The 19522-nt window shown below is 39.8% G+C and overlaps 6 protein-coding genes across 6 annotated transcripts; 3 read left to right on the top strand and 3 right to left on the bottom strand.

The window, feature by feature from the left end:
* Positions 1-4037: 4037 nt before the first annotated feature.
* Positions 4038-5968, bottom strand: EAF02_001905 (uncharacterized protein; the record flags this gene model as incomplete). Its single annotated transcript, XM_038897953.1, has 3 exons — positions 4038-4958; positions 5038-5571; positions 5642-5968. The coding sequence occupies 3 exons, from the start codon at positions 5966-5968 to the stop codon at positions 4038-4040; spliced, it is 1782 nt and encodes a 593-aa protein (XP_038761645.1).
* Positions 5969-8908: 2940 nt separating this feature from the next.
* Positions 8909-10504, bottom strand: EAF02_001904 (uncharacterized protein; the record flags this gene model as incomplete). The annotated part of the gene is made up of 1 exon (XM_038897952.1): positions 8909-10504. The coding sequence occupies one exon, from the start codon at positions 10502-10504 to the stop codon at positions 8909-8911; it is 1596 nt and encodes a 531-aa protein (XP_038761644.1).
* Positions 10505-11747: 1243 nt separating this feature from the next.
* EAF02_001903 (uncharacterized protein) lies at positions 11748-13232 on the top strand (the record flags this gene model as incomplete). Its single annotated transcript, XM_038897951.1, has 1 exon — positions 11748-13232. One exon carries the CDS (start codon positions 11748-11750, stop codon positions 13230-13232), a length of 1485 nt encoding a protein of 494 aa, XP_038761643.1.
* Positions 13233-13686: 454 nt separating this feature from the next.
* Positions 13687-15027, top strand: EAF02_001902 (uncharacterized protein; the record flags this gene model as incomplete). The annotated part of the gene is made up of 1 exon (XM_038897950.1): positions 13687-15027. One exon carries the CDS (start codon positions 13687-13689, stop codon positions 15025-15027), a length of 1341 nt encoding a protein of 446 aa, XP_038761642.1.
* A 934-nt stretch (positions 15028-15961) lies between these two features.
* EAF02_001901 (uncharacterized protein) lies at positions 15962-16204 on the bottom strand (the record flags this gene model as incomplete). The annotated part of the gene is made up of 1 exon (XM_038897949.1): positions 15962-16204. The coding sequence occupies one exon, from the start codon at positions 16202-16204 to the stop codon at positions 15962-15964; it is 243 nt and encodes an 80-aa protein (XP_038761641.1).
* Positions 16205-17287: 1083 nt separating this feature from the next.
* On the top strand, positions 17288-18928 carry EAF02_001900 (uncharacterized protein; the record flags this gene model as incomplete). The annotated part of the gene is made up of 1 exon (XM_038897948.1): positions 17288-18928. One exon carries the CDS (start codon positions 17288-17290, stop codon positions 18926-18928), a length of 1641 nt encoding a protein of 546 aa, XP_038761640.1.
* Between the last annotated feature and the right edge of the window lie 594 nt (positions 18929-19522).

Genomic DNA, 19522 nt, shown 5'->3' with positions numbered 1-19522 from the left:
GACTCTGGCTTATCCTGCCTTCTCACAGTCAGCAGCTCCTGCTTTGTCCTATGTGCCAAATATCGATACTTCGAGAGCAAATGGTGGAAGGAAAAAAGGGGTCTGATTTCCGAAATATATAATGTATGGAAATTGGTATATAATATCTTGAAGCCGAAAAGCCTTAAGCTTCTTTGTGGGGTACTATACAGATTTATAGCGATATGGATTGGATATGGTGATTTTGCAGTTTATTATATTAGATTTAATTACAAAAATAGTATGAATATTTGTATATACAGGATTGAGAAAAGCTTACTGTATTTTTTTTAATATTTAATTAATAATCGGATATACAATGATTGGTCGCTTGTATCAAATCAACTTCAATCCGAATGGGATGTGATAGTATATATTAATCGCGTTTTGCGAATATAATATAGCTTTACTGACCTTCTTGCTAAATCCAGATTCTATATTAGAATATGCTCAAACTACATAAAATTATACAAATTCCAATCTGCTTTAATACCCCAAGAATGAGTTTTCCACCCCAATCAATCTAAAACTTGTACTGAATAGTCATAAGCGTTCCGAGCGCTTTCCCGATCGACAGTAATCGACCTGATTATCCGCCGATACCCGGATGGTATATGAAATAAGGTTCTCTGAAACAGGACTACAAATCCTTAGACAGAATAGCTGCAGGATCGCTATGAGCGGTACTGAGCGGGGGAATACTAGAGGCAACAAGCTTCTGATTAGCTAACATTACACTACTATGAGCGGCTGGAACGCTAGCGGCCTGTAGGCCCACTCCTTAGTACATCTAGAATACCCCTTGGGAGGTCAGATAATAGACGTTAATCACTATAAATAAATAAATAAATAAATAAACAATTTTCAAAGTAATAGTTTATATTAAAGACTTTCAAGATTAAAGGATACCGGATATTTCAATAGAAAATTCTTTTAAAGAAAAATACTTTGTTTTTAGATCGATTTTATTTCTATTCTCTTTTATTATTTCAAAACTATAATGGGAAGGGTATAAATAATCCAAGAAATAGGAATGGCTTAATCTTTTTCAAATCGAATTAAGTAATGCTTGTTTAGTCAAGATATAAGAAAAGACTTCTAGCCCAAATAGAATTATTTAAGAAATCATTATAATGTCACGGGGTGACACTAAGCCCTTTCTGTCCTGTCCTGTCCTGCTATATATGTGAGAGTAAGGTAGAACTTCCAGTTCTACCTCCTAGTCTTTTGGGCGTTTAGCTCAGCGGTAAAGCTTCTGAATACTCCCAGAAGTGATCCCGTGACATATAAAGACTTATAAAGCAATCTCATAAACCTTTTTTACTTTTTTTAGTAAACTTTTTAATCTTAAATATTATCTTAAATACTGAAAATAAGCTATTGAAGTTATTCTAAAGAAAGCCTTAAAACCTAATTACTTATTTCCAAAAGCATATAGAGTGATTGTATTCTTAAACTATTTTGGAAAAATTAGTGAAAGGATTTTAGCTTAATGATTAGGATTTTTAGTGGAAACTACTTATCTTCTATATAAGAGCTAAATGGGAGATTGGCAAAAGAAATCAGTAATTAATGTTATATTATTATTAACTACAGAAATCGAAAGAAATAAGTAAGCTAATAAGAAGATCTCAATATTATTTATGGATATAAAGGGAGCTTTTGATTATATCTTAAGAAATCGATTATGGATATCTATAAGAAGCTAAGACTACTAATGAATTTTATCTTCTGAATAGTTTTATTTCTGTAATAGAGATACTAAAGTTATCCTTCAATAGCCAAATCGAATCCTTCAAACCAATTTCAATCGGAATATTATAAGACAGTCCAATCTCCTCAATTCTCTTTTTTATATATATTAGGAATCTCTTTTTATTTAATTCAATAAAGTTTCTCTTTATATAAATAATATTGCTCTAATTACCAATTCATTCATTTAGAAAAAGAATATTAAATCTTTAGAAAAAACTATAAAACAAATCTACAAATTCAATTTGAAGAATTCTATTCAATTTGATTTAGCGAAAACTAAGCTAATACACTTTTCGTCATCAAAACTAACAAAAAACTATTCAATCATACTATTCAATTCTGAAACAATTATATCTCAATTTCTAATTAGATAGTTAGGAATATAATTCGATTCAAATCTCAAATTCAATTAATATATTAATATTCGAATCACACAAGCTAAAGAAGCCTTTCATCGAATAGCCCAATTAGCTAATATCGAAAAGGATCTTAGTTCTAAAGCTTTTAAATAGTTATATATAGTATATATAATTAGTATAGTTGATTATAGTTTAATGATTTGATAAAAAGATCAAATTTATTTCAAGAATATAATGTAATCACTTCAAAATCTAGTTCTTTGCAAAATATTAGGAATATTCAAAACAACTTTAATTATTTTAATAAAAATAAAAGTCGGTCTAAAATCTCCCAAAATCCGATTAGATTCAAATATCAGACAATATACTTTCCGATTAGTCAAATTATTACCAAAATATTCAATCAATATCGAAAAGAAATTTCAGCTCAATATCAAGCCGATTTAGAAATAATCCTTATATCTCAAAGAAAACGATATAAACCTATTCAACTAAATAAAATCAGAGAATCGATAAACCAAAACTTCAACCCTTTCTTATTCGAAAAGATTATTCACTTTAACTTTCCCCTATAGAAAAGAGATATCCTTTTCAAAATCAATATTAGCAATTTTGTCAAAAGAAAATATTGTTATTCTTTATAATATTATCTTCAAATATAGGAATAAGGATATTATTTATATTTATACTAATACCTTTTTTACTGAAAAGGGAATTAGCATTGGGGTAGATATAATAGTTATATAATCAAATAATCGAATTTTATATTAAGAGCAAAGTAATATTGATATTAATCAATTAATATATAATAAAGAGCTTTTTGAAATTACAAAAGCTATTGAATATATTAATTTTATTATTTATAGTAATCAAAAGTTCAAGATTTATTCAAACAATCAAACCGATTTATATTGTTTAAAAACTCCTTCAGATTATTCAGGATAGGTTTATCAAATAAAAATAATCAAAATAGTAAAGGTTATTAAAGCAAAAGGAATCAAAATCTTGCTAAATTGGGTTTCTGACCACACCTTAATTAAAGAAAATGAATTAATAGATAAACTAGCCAAAAAAGCAATTATAATATAATCTATCTCGAACAAAACAAGCTTTAGATTATTAGATATAATTATTAAAGAATATACTTTAGATTAATAGTTTGATACTCTCAATCAATACAAACTCAAATCAAACCAATCCCCATCAATTTATTTGAAGCTATTTCCTTAGAAAATAGACTCGAAAATCAAGTTATCAAATAGAATCAATTGAAACATTACTAGCACATTCTTTCAATTCAAATTAAATTATAAATATATCAAATCCTATTTACATCGCTTCAAACTTTCCAATAACAAATATATATATAATAATATTAAGGTATTATAATATTTCCTTATTAACTGCCTTATATATAAAGCTGAAAGAAAAGAAATCTTTAAGAAAATACCTTTATCCAAAATCATTATATAATTTCTATTTTATATTAAAATTGGTATTGAGTTAGTCATTAAATTTATTAATATTATTAAAATAGCTATAAGAATATAGTATTTAATTAGAGTTTTGATATAAAATGAAATAGGAGAAAGAGAGGTAGTAAAAGAAGAAAAAATGTAATAATAGAGGGAGAAAGAGTTATTACAAAAATAAAAGGAATAATAATTAATAAAAAAAAAGAAAAAGGGAGAAATCTCTTATTAATTTCTTAAATGTTATATTTCCTTTTCCTTATTATATACAATACATATAATAAGTGGGCACTAATCCCCAACATTTGTTTTCATTTTTCTAAATCGAATATATCTATCTTTATAGAATAAAAAGTTACTTGTTAGAACCTTTAGAGGCTTAGCCGTTCTATATAGTCTTAGACTGAACGTGGATGTAAATGAAATCAATCAATCAACTACTACTTTCCCTCCCTTTTCTATCCCCATACCCGTAATCAAATCCCTGATCCGTTTCCAACTCTTTACTCATAGCAATCTCTTTGGTGAAGATTAAGCTAGTAACAAAAGCCAGTCCAGCTAATGCACACATAACAATCCATACCATTCTCAAGCTCTCGACATAAGCTCCAATGACCACTTGCTTCATTTCTCCTTCTGCGCCGATATTTGACCATGCCTTCACAATTTGTACAAATGCAGATGCATCTTTTGACCATTCGTTTGCGTAGACGGCATAGGATGTTTTGAAAATTTTGTTCTGGAATGTGTTTTGAAAGATGACACCAGAAATTGCGACGCCGATTGTTTGGCCAAAGGCTCGAAAAAAAGAGTACATAGCTCCGGCAAAGGGAAGGTCGGTATTGGTAACTGAGGCTTGAGCTGCGAAGCCTTGAGCGGAAAATAGAGTGCCCAGTCCAACACCTGGAACGAGGTTCAAGAAGATCCAGGATACTGTTGAAGTGGATTCTTTGAGAAGGATGAGAAGACCGAGTCCTAAGGTAGAGATAGCCCATCCTACCCAGATTGAAGGGCGGTAGCGACCGGTTTTGGCAATGATGAGACCAACTACCACAGCAGCCGGAGCGGTAGTGAAGGTCATTGGGAAAAGACCGATTCCGGATTGAATAGGAGTATAATTCTTTGCGACCTCAAAGTATAAAGGCATGTAAAAGAGAATGGACCACACGCAAATTCCATGAACGAATGTGCCGAAGTAAGCGACTATTGCTGTGGGGGAGTTGAACAATGATCGTCGGATTAAAGGGTCACCTTCTTGGAAGATGGAGTAGATGAGGAATACGATAAGGCCACCAACACCAACTAGTAATGGTACGAGTGTGCGGACAGAGCTCCAAGCATACATGACACCTCCCTAATGAATGTTAGTATTTTCAAGATGGAAATGACACCAAGTAACTTGCCCAAGTAAGAGGAATCAAAAAACTAGTAACAGAAGCCACAAACAAGAATGATCCAAACCAATCAAAGGCCTTAAGCTTAGTCCACATAGAACCTTGCTTAATGTTCAGCTTCAAACATATCGGAATGCTAATAGCACTGACAACACAAAAGGGGATGTTCAGCCAAAAGATCCACCTCCATGTAACCTTTTCTGCAAAAGCACCACCAATAACTGGGGCGATAACGGAACCAATGGCCCATTGAAGGGATATTATCGACATCCATTTACCACGCTCACGGAGGGTGACCATATCAGCAAGAAGGACATAAGTCAAACTCACAAGGCCACCTCCTCCAATACCTTGGATACATCTTCCTACCAAGAGAAGCTCAATGTTCTTGGCGACGGAGCAAAGGATTGTGCCAACCGAGAAGAGGAATAGAGCGGTCAGGAGTACTGATTTTCGACCAATGATGTGAGAGAAAGCTGCCCATGTAGGCTGAAAGACTGTAGAGCATAGAAGAAATGATGTACCACACCAGAAAGCTTGCATTGCAGTGGCGTGCAAGCTTGTTGCAATGGTCTTCATTCACCAGTATTAGCCTCTCATCATCAATACATGATAAAGAATTAAAAGTATAAACCTATCTTACAGGTAAAGCCACAGAAAGAATTGTGGCATCAATAGCACAAACGAGGTTGAGAATTGCCAAACAAGCAAAACTCCCATAGAATCTCCATCCTCTTTTCTTCGAGTCGGGCTCAGTTTGTATATCGGATTTTTCCATGTCAATACTTTCTGAGTCGGGAGACGAAACTCCTGGCGAGGGACTTAAAGTACTTGTTGATTCTTCATTCTCAATAAGTGATCGTTCTGGTGAGTATGTTCGGCCATACTGTGACGTATATTCTTCTGAGGCCGAAATGTTAGGGGGTAGATGGGTCTCGGAATTTCTACTTCCAGGCAATGATGTGTACATGTTGGCTGCGGTTGGATACTAAAGGGTACACGATCTGTGGATTTCGAAAGGCACCGGATTTTGATGCAGTAAAAAAGATTATGGAATGCGAACAGAGTACAACAAGAACGGATGCAGACAAACTATCGAACATCTAGATATTCACACTGACCCATGAAGTATTTAACTTCATCATTAATATCTGATCAGATACAGAATTTCTCCTTCACAAGCCACCATGGTATTTATCCCAAGATGTGTGGATCCTCAAATAGCTACAGGTACGGGTATATTCACCCCACTGCACCACACCATCTTGAGGGATTCTTCTGACGAAGATACAGAGGAACCTCACGGACGCGCATTCCTCAAACATGGCATCATGTAAGATGCAGGTCAGATTCTATGGTTATCAATGTGGCTCCTATACGAAGCTGATCCGAGAGGTCATCAAATCCGGTTAATCCTGTCGGATGCTGAAGCGAGCGTTCATCACTGGATGGATGAGCTGCAAACGCTGCGGCTGCGCCACGCCTCAAAATAAGACCCAACGAACACACTTGCGATCGTAGTCAAAAACCACACGTCTAAAACAAAAGACTAATGGCGCGGTAAAGGATCCATATCGTGGTAGAACAGTGTCACAAAGATTAGCTTTCGTGGTTAAAACGTGGTGTTGGCAGTCAGATAGTGGAGATGTTGGATATAACATGGAGGGGCAAAATGGGTTTCAGATACCAACTTTTAATCAGTTGTTCTCGAATTTTGTTCATTCGAAACAGCTCGCAAATGTGAGCGATTCGATGGCGATACGATGATGTACCTTGAGCGAGTACTGATTGATGGGATAACGTTGGGTGGCCGAGTACAAACACTTTCGTCCCCCACGTAGTATCGGAATCGCACTACCGTGAGAAGGTTCCTTCCCTCCGAGATTTGCGCGATAACCATAAATCCATTTACCGGAATACTATTGCGGATTTCCTTTCTTGAACTTCTGGTTGCAATAATGATTCACGATAGAATATCCACGGTCGGCATTGATGAGGTTGCATTGACGTGCTAAGGATAGATATCTTCAGCATATCCACGAGCCCCCAATATCGCCCCGCTACTGCACGTAAATCGTTAATCAATAATGATAGGCTTTGCACAGCCCTCAATTTCGAGCCTCATCATACCGAAAGCCCTATAGGAGTTATTCTTCAATCATTCTTCCGTTGCATCACATAGAAATTATTTTTGGGCACCAATAACGTTGGCTGATGATCTGATTTGGTGTGCCTCAGTGCAGATGGTTATTCTATGTACTTGCATGTATTGATGTACACGTCGTCAGATGATGGGATTCAGCCTTGATTAGATGGTATTGCCATGAAGATTTGAGTATTGGATAGTTCAAAAGAAGTCGTCACCTTCCCTTTAGGATTCCTCGATAGGATTTCTAGTGGATGATTAATCGGGTGAATTCTTAGCATTGCGTTATTTTGAACGGCCTAGAGCATTTGAGGCGAATCACGAAGTATCGTAACATTGTGACACGTTGTTTATTAAAGGGAGATACAAGAATAACTTCAAATCATTTCCACATAGAAAGTATAGGCTGATTGTTATCTGCAGAATATTGGGTGGGAATTTTGAGGTTATGTTAGTTCATTATCCGAGCGGTTTATGGAGGATCTAACTTCGATCGTAGCGCCTTTCCAAATACAACTTCCGCTCACCTAGCGCTGGTACTTTACATACATGAGATGCATTGCCGGATTGTTGATCTGAAGATATCTTGGCGTTATACACAACTACATGGCACCAACTCAAGGCTAGTTACCCCGCAATATGTATTTCTCATTTTGCAGCACTCCCAGGCCCCAAAGTTATTTTGACCAAACGTTCCGGGTCAAACTTCTATTTTTCTTCCTTGAACCTGTAATGCTTGATCATTAAGTGAAGTATTTCAAAGATGTTGTACCATAAAGCTGTGTCTTGGATTTTCACGTCCTCACGAGACACGTGACCTAGAGGGTCCCGAGATAGCTTTTATGCTAAAAGCCCTGAAATAGATTGAGAGAGTCGGGTAGTCAATTTCTAACAGCAGCTCAAATGTTATTCTAAGACACTGTAACTTTCCCAGATTCATGACGCATCGAGCGGATGATGTCCCCACGTTCTGTAGCACGTGAGTGGCTTGACGGAAGCTAAAGATGACCCAATCTCAAAAGACTAATGAGTATTCCAAATCGATTGGCGAGTTCGTAGTTCTTTGAATTTGTTTCTATGTAGCAGCACGGTCGTGATCTGTGCTATTTTAAGGTCATTTCACAAGTTGATTGGTCGAAGTCAAATGATCAAACTCGGCAGTACATTCTAGGCCTTGAGCTTGACTTCTCATCTGTAAACTAGACAATCATTGACCAAAGTATATTGAGTAGTGCCTAGTGATGATGCGGATTTCCCACTTTAGTAGAAACCCGCAACGATCTTCAATCACGAAAAGGGTAGTTATGGAGAAGTCAATTGCTTTAGCTGGCTCACAAGTGAACATAATGTGGTATTCAATTTTATGAAATGGGACATAAACTATATACTTCGTGGGTGGCAGATGACTTCGTAAGCGACATCCAAAATTCGTAGAGATATTCTTCCATATGAAGCCTCCTTCAATCATTAAACTTCAACTTCAATCGCACTGACGTGCCATCACTTCCTTGAAGCGATCGAAAATATCCCCCATCTTTAACTTCCAACTTTAAAAAGATAACAGGAACCATCAGACATTCGAGCCCTTTTTCAAGGCGTGTCTCTTATCACCCTCATTATTTCCCCCCTCAAAAATCTGAAATCTATTAGGGTAAGCTCTGAAGAAAAGCAAAAGTCCCAAATCTAGAGCATGTTGCCATGAAATCCTTGTTGCCTCTGTGTTCTCATCTATAACCGCACGCATGATCCGTTACCCACAAAGAATCACACCGCGCCGAGCAAAACTTCGCCTTTCGGTTTGGCCTGTAAGTTTGCGGGGGTATTCTTTTCTTCTGTCTTTGTATCTTTCGCCTTGACTTCGGGTGCTGGTTGGATTTGAGGTTGGATTGGAAGAGCCGGATCAACCTTAGCAGCGGGTAGGTCTTTGATCTCGAGTTTCTGGGCCGGAGGTGGAGCATTTGGATTTACAGGTAGCGAGCCATCCAAATTCCTCATGATGGAACCGTCCAAGTTCCTCACAGGAGAACCATCCGGATGAAATCCAGGCTGTGGCATTGGAATTGCGGCTTGAGGTATTGGATTCATGTTCTGTTGAGGCAAGTTCAATGCGTTAGGATCAAATTTCTGAGCCCCCATCTGAGCATGAAGTGCATCATGTTCATCCAAGGCCTTTTTTATTGCGATTTGCTGGTCTTTCTCTTCCGGTGACAGCTTTTCATACGCAGCCATGTTTTCATCCCATATCCTAACACACTCAGGCTCCCAATTGCATTTCTCTACTTCACCATATATTGGATGACTAAAACGGGGATGCAGTAGAGGCCACTCTGAGGCATGGTAATGATGTTTGACCAAAGCTCCCCTCGCATTATGATTCCCAGAATCCGAATGTCCTTGTCCGGCAGCAAACGCTTCGACAGTGAGAACCAAAAACCCTCCCACCAGCTTTGATTCTCGCATGGCGTGGAAGGTACTCCAATCAACCTGATCCCCAGTCTTACTAGTCATTTCTTTCAAAATTGCACCAGTAAATGCCGAAGGCCCCGTCCCCGAGATGACTTCATCAAAGTCAAGCTTGATCTCTGATATTGGAACATTCTGTTCTGCAGCAACAGCATTCAACCACAGTAGAATGTTATCGACCAGTGCCAACATGACTGGAAGTCGAGGCTTGCACATAAATGTCCATTGACAGAATGATTGTGACTTTTGACCAAGAATTGGGTGGTCTTTGAAATCAGGTTGGTCGATTTCCACGCTAACAACCATATCTACATCTCCCACAGAATATCGATCAGGGATCCAGGCATCAACTGCCTTGAGCGCTTCAACATCAATGTCTGTATAGACTCCACCTTCAACGTACATTATCAAATATCGCAAAAGATCAGCCTTGATGATTTGTACTTTCAGTGATCGATACATCTCGACAATATCTGGCCTATCCAACTCATCTGGTCCGAAGTGCGTTTCGACATAATACATGTCATTATTATCTGTTAAGACCTCGTATCGGTGTCCTGGATTTAACTGAGTCCAAGTCCTGGCACTCAAAAGATCTCTCTCTGCGAAGCCGAGTGGATCAACTTTCCATGTCTGCCATATCTTCCTTGGAAATGCTGCGGCTGTGCTACCTTTCAGGATTTTTTGCGTCGACCGTTTTGCATGTGAAACTGTAGATGATTTCAGAGTATCGACATTTGAGATGATTAGAATCAACAAGACGAGAATGGCATAAATCGGTAAAGCTCTCTGTATCTGTTTCGGTAGCCGACCACCGAATTGAGAGGTCGTTTGCATACTTCGTGATCTGGTCCTTCGTAACTTTTCCATCATTGTATCACTGGATTCTGAACTCATTCTGCATGTGCGAGGAAGAGTGGCATGTTAACTTTCAACGATTATACTAAGAGATAAATCAGATGAAAGAAGAAAGAGTTACTCCGAGGTTTTTCTCTCCGAAATTTCGATAGATCGACAAATTAGATCTGGATAATTGACTTGTGAAAAAAGCGGGACGGACTTTCTGTTGGTTGACTGATTGAGGTGCAGGGTGGTATTCAATTTAACCTGACGTCAAGCATGGAAATAAACTTATTGGGAAGTATCACAAAAACAACTCGGGTTTCACAAGCTTGTGAGTGAAGAATTGCAAGTTGATGGCTGCACTTGGCAGGGGGCTCTCGGGGGTGTCTCATTGTGCCTGCTCAATAATACCTGGATATATGCACACTAATGCGATAATATGCGAAGATTTTTGAGATAGGATCAAGTACCGTCCGTCAAAAGAACTTGAATTGCCGATCAATGTTATTACTCAGTAGACCTGCTCGAGGCCAGACTAAGATAAGGTGGGAAGTGCCATGTCAATGTCCATGCAGATGCAAATGCAAATGCAGGCTACTTGTGCAAAATCCTGCAAAAAGAATGTAACAATACAATATTAAAGTAGCGGCCGCGGTACACATGTGAAGGTTCTATCTAAGAAGCTTGATTTAATGACTGGTGAAAAGTTTACGAAGATGGTACCTTTGCCGGTCGTTCGCCAATCAGATCGTTCTAACGTTTGGTTTTGCCGACGCTAAACCCTATATTCCATGCTATCTCCGTGATTAGCTCTCGGCAACCCACATCACGATCAACAGACAGACTCGACAGACTAGAGGGGTGAATGGACACGAACGACACAATATATTGGGGTACGAGGGTACCCATGAAGATGATGAAAAGGCCGTGAGAACTTCCCGCTGATCTTCCAATATTTCTCCAACATATTCCACTTTTGATATGGACTGCACCCCGTACACCCCGCATAATTGGACGTGCACGAACCTCGGGGAAGAAGTTCACGAAGGAAAACTAAACGTTGTCAATTATTGCTTGTGATTGTATTTCACGACTCAATAGCAGCACTAACGATGTCTATGTGTGGAAAGCCGATCAATTGAGACATGCATAACTCTGGATGCTCATGGCTTCACACAGCATGCTGGCATGACAATCTCTCTAAGATTCATTTACAACTTCAACTTCTCCATCGATTTTGGTTCTCAGCACCTTTCGCAAAATCTTCAAGCTTGTGAATGATAAAGGTGTTTTGAAAATGCCTAGCGGATATCAAGGTATCCTCGACAATGGATTCATGGAGGAGATCAAAACAGATCAGCCATTGTTGTCTCCAAATGTCACCAAATCGCCCACCAAATACTGGAAACCTAAAAAGCTGTGTCCGGATTTTATAAAGCCTTCATTTCTAAGTAGGACGAGAGCGCCAGCTAAACCACTCCATGCAACTGCCTGGCTCGATGGATTGAGAGGTTATGCAGCATTTCTGGTATACGTTCTGCATCATGAACTATGGGCCCACACCTTAGCGTATGGCAATTGGATCTTGGAGATGGGGTTTGGCTATGAGAAGAAATACTATGCGATTCAATTGCCTTTCGTTCGAACATTCTTCACCGGTGGCCATCTCGCTGTGACCACGTTTTTCGTGATTTCAGGATATGTCCTCTCCAGAAAGCCATTGATGCTCATTCAATCCGGAGATTTGGCAAAGCTTGGAGATAATCTGGCATCAGCATTATTCAGACGTTGGATAAGATTATGGCTTCCAGTAATTGCCACGACGTTCATATATCTCACCATATGGCACATGTTTAATCTCTATCCACTGCCTAGGTCTGAACATGAGAAAACTTGGACCGGTGAGGTATGGAAATGGTACTTGGAGACCAAGAACTTCAGCTACATTTTCAGGACTGGTGGAGATCCTTGGTTTACTTATAATGTCCATGTGTGGTCGATACCAGTTGAATTGAAAGGTTCCATTACCATTTATACGGCTCTCGTGGCATTCTCACGATGCTCACGAAATGCGAGACTCTACCTCGAGCTCGGATTGATATACTACTTCATGTATATCGCGGATGGCGCTCACAATTCAATGTTTGTGGCTGGCATGCTTCTCTGCGATCTTGATCTGCTCGCCGAAAATGATGACTTGCCACGTTTCTTTTCTAGATTCGATTCTTGGAAAGAGCTCATTTTCTCGAACCTTTTTGTTGCCGCTATGTATCTTGGAGGTGTGCCTACTTTTGATTTGGATGAGAAGGTATTGAGGAACACCCCCGGGTGGCATTATCTATCCTATCTGAAACCACAAGCCGTATTTGATTACAAGTGGTTCTACCTGTTTTTTGCCGCGACATTTCTCGTGGCATCTATACCTCGAATCCCATGGCTAAAGAGCTTCTTTGAAACTCGATTTTGCCAATATATGGGTCATATATCTTTCGCATTCTATCTTGTGCATGGACCCATCATGGCACTTCTGGGCGATAGATTATACTCCGCGGTCGGCTGGTCAAAAGAGATGTCGGATGAAATGGCACCGTGGAGAAATATATTCCCAATATCGAAAGTCGGGCCATTCGGGATGGAGCTGAGCTTCTTTGTTCCCCATTTGATCCTCTTCCCTGTTACAATTTGGATTGCGGAGATTGTTACGAGATTGATTGATGAACCTAGTGTGAGGTTTGCGCAATGGCTATACAGAAGAACTCTCGCACCATCACCTCGTTTGTAGAATTATGGAGCCAAATATTGGGTATCGATGTAATTGTCAGCTCGTTTAGGCGTTTTTTTAATTAGATTAGATGTCATGGATTGTGCCTTGTAATGACGAAGACCGGCTCGGTCAGTTACCTCAAAAATTGTCTGACTGCAGCCCTTGATGCGGTGCCTTTAAAATCAATACCAACAATTGGTTCGTCAACACAATTCATGCCGCTTTTATTCATGTACCCCTGAAGCCACCTTATCAAATTCGCAAGTTTACCCCGCGGAGTCCGTCCGAGGTCAATAGGCAAAATGCATCTACAGGGGACGGGCTTTTGCATATGTAACTTCACAATCTTTGTTCAAGTGTGAGATAAGATTACTTGCCACCAGAATATTGCAAAACAGGCCAAAAATTGGCTTTCCCACACCTCCATAACCTCACCCCAACTTCATTTCCTTCTCAATGCCGGCCATACACTATGATTGTTCGTCCTGGAGCTCTGCTCCGATTCTTGCCATTGATTGTGATATCTTGTGTTATCTTGTATCATGGTTGGAATTCAGTGCGACCTACCCAAAGCATATATTCCTCCGCATATACAGCACATCCTCAAGCTGGAAGGTATTTTGAACAAGTATTTTCGGTAAATGAGCCGGCAGATTATGATTTTCCAGCTCTAAAACAACAATGCGAGGAGACGGAATGGCCGAAAAACGAGGTGTACTTAGATTGCAGTGGCATATTTGCGGGGTTGACAACAATCGTGTCTCAAGTAAAGGTTTGCTTGAAGATGGCCTTGGAGTCTGGCCACGGACTAATTCTACCATCGATTCACTATCGCGATAAAGATAACTTGCAAGAACTCAACCGTTTCAATGAAAAGGCATCCATGACTTATGGCGAATGGTTTGACGAAGTTCATTTACTGGAGCAAATGAAGAAAGCTTGTCCACAGATGCGAATCATCACGCCTCGTGAAATCGAGTCTGGTGAAGTTATTGTGCAACATCGCTGGTCAATAGAACTCTCAGCCAAAACTGCTCCGGGGCTTGCGCTGTTCAAGGGATATTTCTGGAAAGGAAGGGGTTTCAAAGATTTCTTTGACACTCAATATACTCAATTAGAACAACTTTTCTTGTTAAATCCTGGAAACAAGCTTAATCATGGAGCTGGTATAATTGCCATAGAGATTAATCCTCAGTTCCTAATTTTCAGAATCACAGACGATGCGACTGGACAAGATCTCAAGTTATGGAATGACTTGGGATATCTTGTCCGGTTTAAAGAGCCTCCTCGGCGGGTCGTCGATCGCCTTTTAACTCAAATGGGTCGTCCTTTCTACGGAGTTCATTTCAGAGTAGAGTCTGATCAAATATGGAGCTCCCTTGAAATTCAGCTTCAGAAAGATCTAGATGCTTTGGATCGCGCATGGCAGAAATATGGTAGTCCTAGCAAGGAAAAGCCTTTGGTTTATTTGGCTTGCGGAGATCAAAATCAAGTGATGAAATTCGTGGAGGCCGGGAAATCCCGAGGTTGGAACGTCACACATAAGTGGAAACTGGCAGAGAAGGATGCCAATACTTTGAAGACCATCAACAAACTGAGTTTTGATTTTCAGGGTGCTATTGATATGGGAGTTATGCTCAACAGCCACTTTTTCTTGGGGATCACTGGGAGCGCGTTCTCATCTTCTGTTGCGAACGCTCGTGATTCCACTGGAAGGTACCGAGGAAGTTCTTTCTCGCTCTCCGACGATGGAGGTGCAAGAACTCATCTTTTCAATGATGGGGAGTCAAATTATTATCCTTGTTGCCTGTAATAATGCCATTTTTCGGATGAACCAAGAGCAAAGTCATGTGTTCCAAGGCACCCGGAGAAGGCTCGTTTGTCTTTTACTTTATTTTTTGATTCTTTATACCCCTGGATATGTATCTTAGAAACAAGTTCTTTCTGCCGCAACATACGTTGTATTTTGTAAATGTTCCAATGTATCCTCTGATTGTTCTAGCTCAAGTGTCAAACTGATGCCAAGCCATTTCTTATTCCTTACTTCGAATCTATTCACCCTTATCTCAAGCGATTCGAATAGCATCACTTAGCTTCAAATGGATACGATATATAAATTCTTGTTAATGCCAGGCTAATCATTCTGAAAAGATGGTTATTCTGTACCCGCAATAATTTGCCGAAATTTACCCCTTCATTCTCGTCAGAATGGTTACAGACGACTGGTACGTCTAGGTAAGCGAATTCTTAGTGTATATCATATCACCCATTTCACGATTGCTACTATGTCACGTCAGACAGGTTTTGAGAGAAACTTTAGTATAAAGTAATTATGGTGGTACTTTATTTCTGCTCTGAGAATGCACCAGTGCAACACGGCATTATCAAGAGAGCTTTTGATGCGCTTAGTATCACTTAGTATTAGGTGCTCGCAGAACAAACCTTTACTAATTGTTACACTGATCTAGGCAACTGGAGAGACCACATCCTTCCCACACTTGTTAAGTCCTATGACAACTGAAAACCCACCCGCTTGCGCTTTTCCTACCAAACTCCACCCAGTAAGAAAATCCAACTCCCGCAAAAAATCACATCATTTATTATAAAGTTCGTTCCCCATTACGCCTGCGAGCGAAGTTGATCAGACGAAAGGCCAACTTTCAAACCGTCCATAGCCAAAGTTTCTTCCGGACCCCCACACTAGTCGTGTTCAGCGGTTCGGAAAATTGACCAATGCTTGTGGTGACCTAATTGAAATCGCAGTCGTTGCATTCATAGTGACCACAGCTATTGCAAGAGGTGGCTCCTGGTGCACCCGCAATGAGAGAAGTGTTTTGACCACATTTGCAACAGGTCATGATGGTTGCTGCATCAACAGCTGGGCCGCAGAACTCGCCAAGGTTGGTTAGGTCACTCATGGTGACATATTCGGCAAGAATTGGGGTGATTTGGTCTTGGGAAACAATGGTCTTGAGCTTCTGATAGCACATGGCGAGTGTCTTGTTAAGTGTTTCCAGTTTTTGTTTCGCTGGAAGATGAAGTTGATTGAGACGATTGAGCTTGTTGGTATCGGGTGAGTTGGATGATCAGGGTTCAATAACAGAGTTGTAGATTATCGAAGAATTGGATTTTGGGTTTAAAGTGTTGTAAGATGAAAGAGGGATAGCAGAAGTGAAGAAGACCGATTAAGTAGCTAGAATTCTGCAATATCGTGGCATATCATTCACAATTACAGAACGGCCGTACTGTAAAGATTCACCAACGTTGTTCCAGAACAACGCCGTATGAAATGAGAATGCAATAATGGTACAAGCGATTGCGAATCTAAATAGATCGAGTTCTGGTCACTCGTACTTCTTGTGAAAGAACAATCTAGCAAGTGCAGAGATAGTAAAATTAGATGGGTCAATATCCACTTCATGTTCACCCAAAAATACTTTCGCGAGTGAATTCTGGATGTGGCCTTCGGGATCTCATATCGTTCTTCATTCCACATTGAACTATGGATTTCAGGCACCAGATCAGGATAGAGGCCAGAATACAACCTTCATTTCATTCTGTCACATCGTATTTAATAGATGGTTCTAGTGTGCAAGATAGATCGCGTGTGACTGGTATGAGGGTATAAACGCACACGTATCATATAACGTCCATTCAGATAACAAAGAACGAGTCAGAGAAGAATCATTGAGAAAGTCTTTACTGGAATGACTGCAGTTTAAAAATCTTGATTCAAGGGTTTTGAGTGTTCACATGGAGCGTATAGTCATCAACACACAAGAAAGTGTACCTTAATTAACATTATGACGCATTTTTAACTTTGCGTCATATGACTGGGCTTCAGTATTCTAATGTAGAATCATGCAGGTCTCGAATCATTACTCGAAGTATTTACTACAAGGATTTTTGTGAATATTGAGCAGGAAATGATTATTAATATGAATTTCCTCGGAAAATGAGTCAAAGATCTTACTTCCAAAAGTCGATATAGTTTTCGCTGCCCGCAGTTCTGAAGCAGAGCATACAACTTTTACAACGACAACTAAAATCGATTTCGATTATCAAACTTTACAATGACTCTCGATACCATACTCAAAAACAAGATGCGAGCTCGATACATCTCCATGCTTTGGAAATGCTGTCGCTGCGAAGCAGCTCCTGAAGCCCTGCCAATTTATCTTTGCAATGCTCTCGGTGCAGAGAACAAAGCCATTTCAGGATATTGGAGGTATCAGGAATTAACTTGTGGCGATACATCGTGCGCTACATGCTACAGACCAAAAACAAAATGCTCAAATCCAGAATGTGGACACGGAAAATGCTACGGATGTCGTTCCCATGATGGCGATATCAATACAAGAAACTCTCGAGTATCACTTGAAATCATAGGAGGCGAACGATTCGCACTTACTTTCTCCATGGGCTATAATTGCCGGTGGCAATGCACTGAAAGCAGTTTCCCAAACTTCAACGTGCTCGAGGGCCCAGAGCCTTCATTTTGGCATCGTGATCGTGAAGATCCAGAGCCAACTGGACAGAAAATAACAAGTATAATACCGCTACCCAAGGTTATTGCCAACCAGTATCTTCGAAGCGAGGAACGGCATATCGAGGACGAGACAAATTCACAAACTGACTCGAAGGATAAGTCTATGGCAGATCCGCAACTCCTCATATCTAGAGATAGCCCTATCTCATCAGACAGTGCCATCAAAGCCGCAAAAACAATTTTGAGACCAACAAAAACTTCACAGGAAAGTCCATCACAAGTCTCTAGGGGGATAGATATCATCAAAAATGTCAACAGCAGTCTAGATAATCTAGAATATATTAGTAAGCTCACTTATATCCCCATTAACAGCCGAAATCTTATAATTGCAGGTGTCAAAATCTCGGGATCAGACAGCACACAGATCGCCAGCGATTTCGCCATAGCAGAATTGAGCAGCCAAACGACTGTATCAGATCAGTCTAAATGTTCTGAAGTTCAAGGATCAGCATCTACATCCGTCACGAACACACCGGCCTCTATACCAGTTACCAGTGCAGATATCCTCCCGTTATCCTCCTCATTCCAGCCCATGGCTCTCGTGGAAACCGAATCTATAATCTCGGATGGACAAAGCCCGCAAAACCCAATAGTCCGTGCAGAAAATACATCTGAAATAGATCCTAGTATGAAAGCAGGTGCAAATTCAGTGGAAGAGAAAAGACTTTATTATATGAGTGGAATTGCCGGTCAGGCAGTAGGTCTTCAACGTCAGCTTTCAACCGCAAGACCTACTGAATTTGAATCCAATGGAAAAAAGTACTCATCATATTCGGGATCCGCAAAGCTCGCATCAATTAGACCGGCTTCTACACGTACAAGAACTCCGACAAGAGCACTAAAGCTTCTAATGCGTAAGCATCGAAAACATCCGGCTTACAACCCACCTCCAACTCCCCCACCTGATTCTCCAATTCCACCCCCGACCCCGCCTCCAGAAAATCAGCAAGTTCAGATAGTCGATCGGATTCTTAGTGAAAGATTACATAGGCCCTTCGGAAGCTTGCCAAATTCCCCATCGAGCAGATGGGCTTCACTATTTCAAGAAAGTTCACCACAATCCGAGACGCCAAATTTGTCGGCTCCTGCGGTGATTCCACAGAAAAGACCACAATCCCCAGCGATCAGGCCCGCCAAGATTATACGTCGACAAACAAAACTGTAGCTTTGTTTAAACACATGTCGACGCCACATAATTGCAGATCGAAGCATCAGAGACAACATAGCATAGGAATTCTATGAGGTGGGTTGATCTAGTGGGTATTTTGGACCCAGAGATTATTTCCTTTGTCTTTCCTTTCGCTTTCTTTAGTTTCCTTGAGTTTCATTTCTTTTTGGTTACCGTTTTGATGATTCAAGGGGGGTCTAATACTTTGAGTTGGGAGATACCGTAATGTGGATGACGGGGGGTATCGTGGTATGACGGGCTTTCGGAAGGGTTGGTTGATATTTCGTTGTTTTTCTTAGTTTTAAAGTCAATAGATGACTGAAATTCTACTGCGAGTCAAATAGTTCCACTTATTCCATGGCACTGTGTGATGAGTCTCCCTCAACTGAGCTTAAAACATCCCGAAACCATTTTGTGCGACCGCATTACTTGGCTTGGGATTCTCTTTCCAATGTGCTAAATTTCTATCTTGTTTTCTATCAAGTAATTTACAAGGGCCTCGTATTAGTAAAAGGGTATCCAGATATGTTCACGAACTTCATACATCACGAAACAAAAAAGCGTGTGATAGAGATATTGTTAGAACTCAAC

This window comes from Botrytis sinoallii (genome assembly GCF_014898435.1).
Source record: "Botrytis sinoallii strain Bc 23 chromosome Unknown BSIN_003, whole genome shotgun sequence".
In the NCBI taxonomy this organism is placed as follows: Eukaryota; Fungi; Ascomycota; class Leotiomycetes; order Helotiales; family Sclerotiniaceae; genus Botrytis; species Botrytis sinoallii.
The sequence above is the reverse complement of the archived record's forward strand: the minus strand, read 5'-3'. Positions and strand labels throughout refer to the sequence as shown.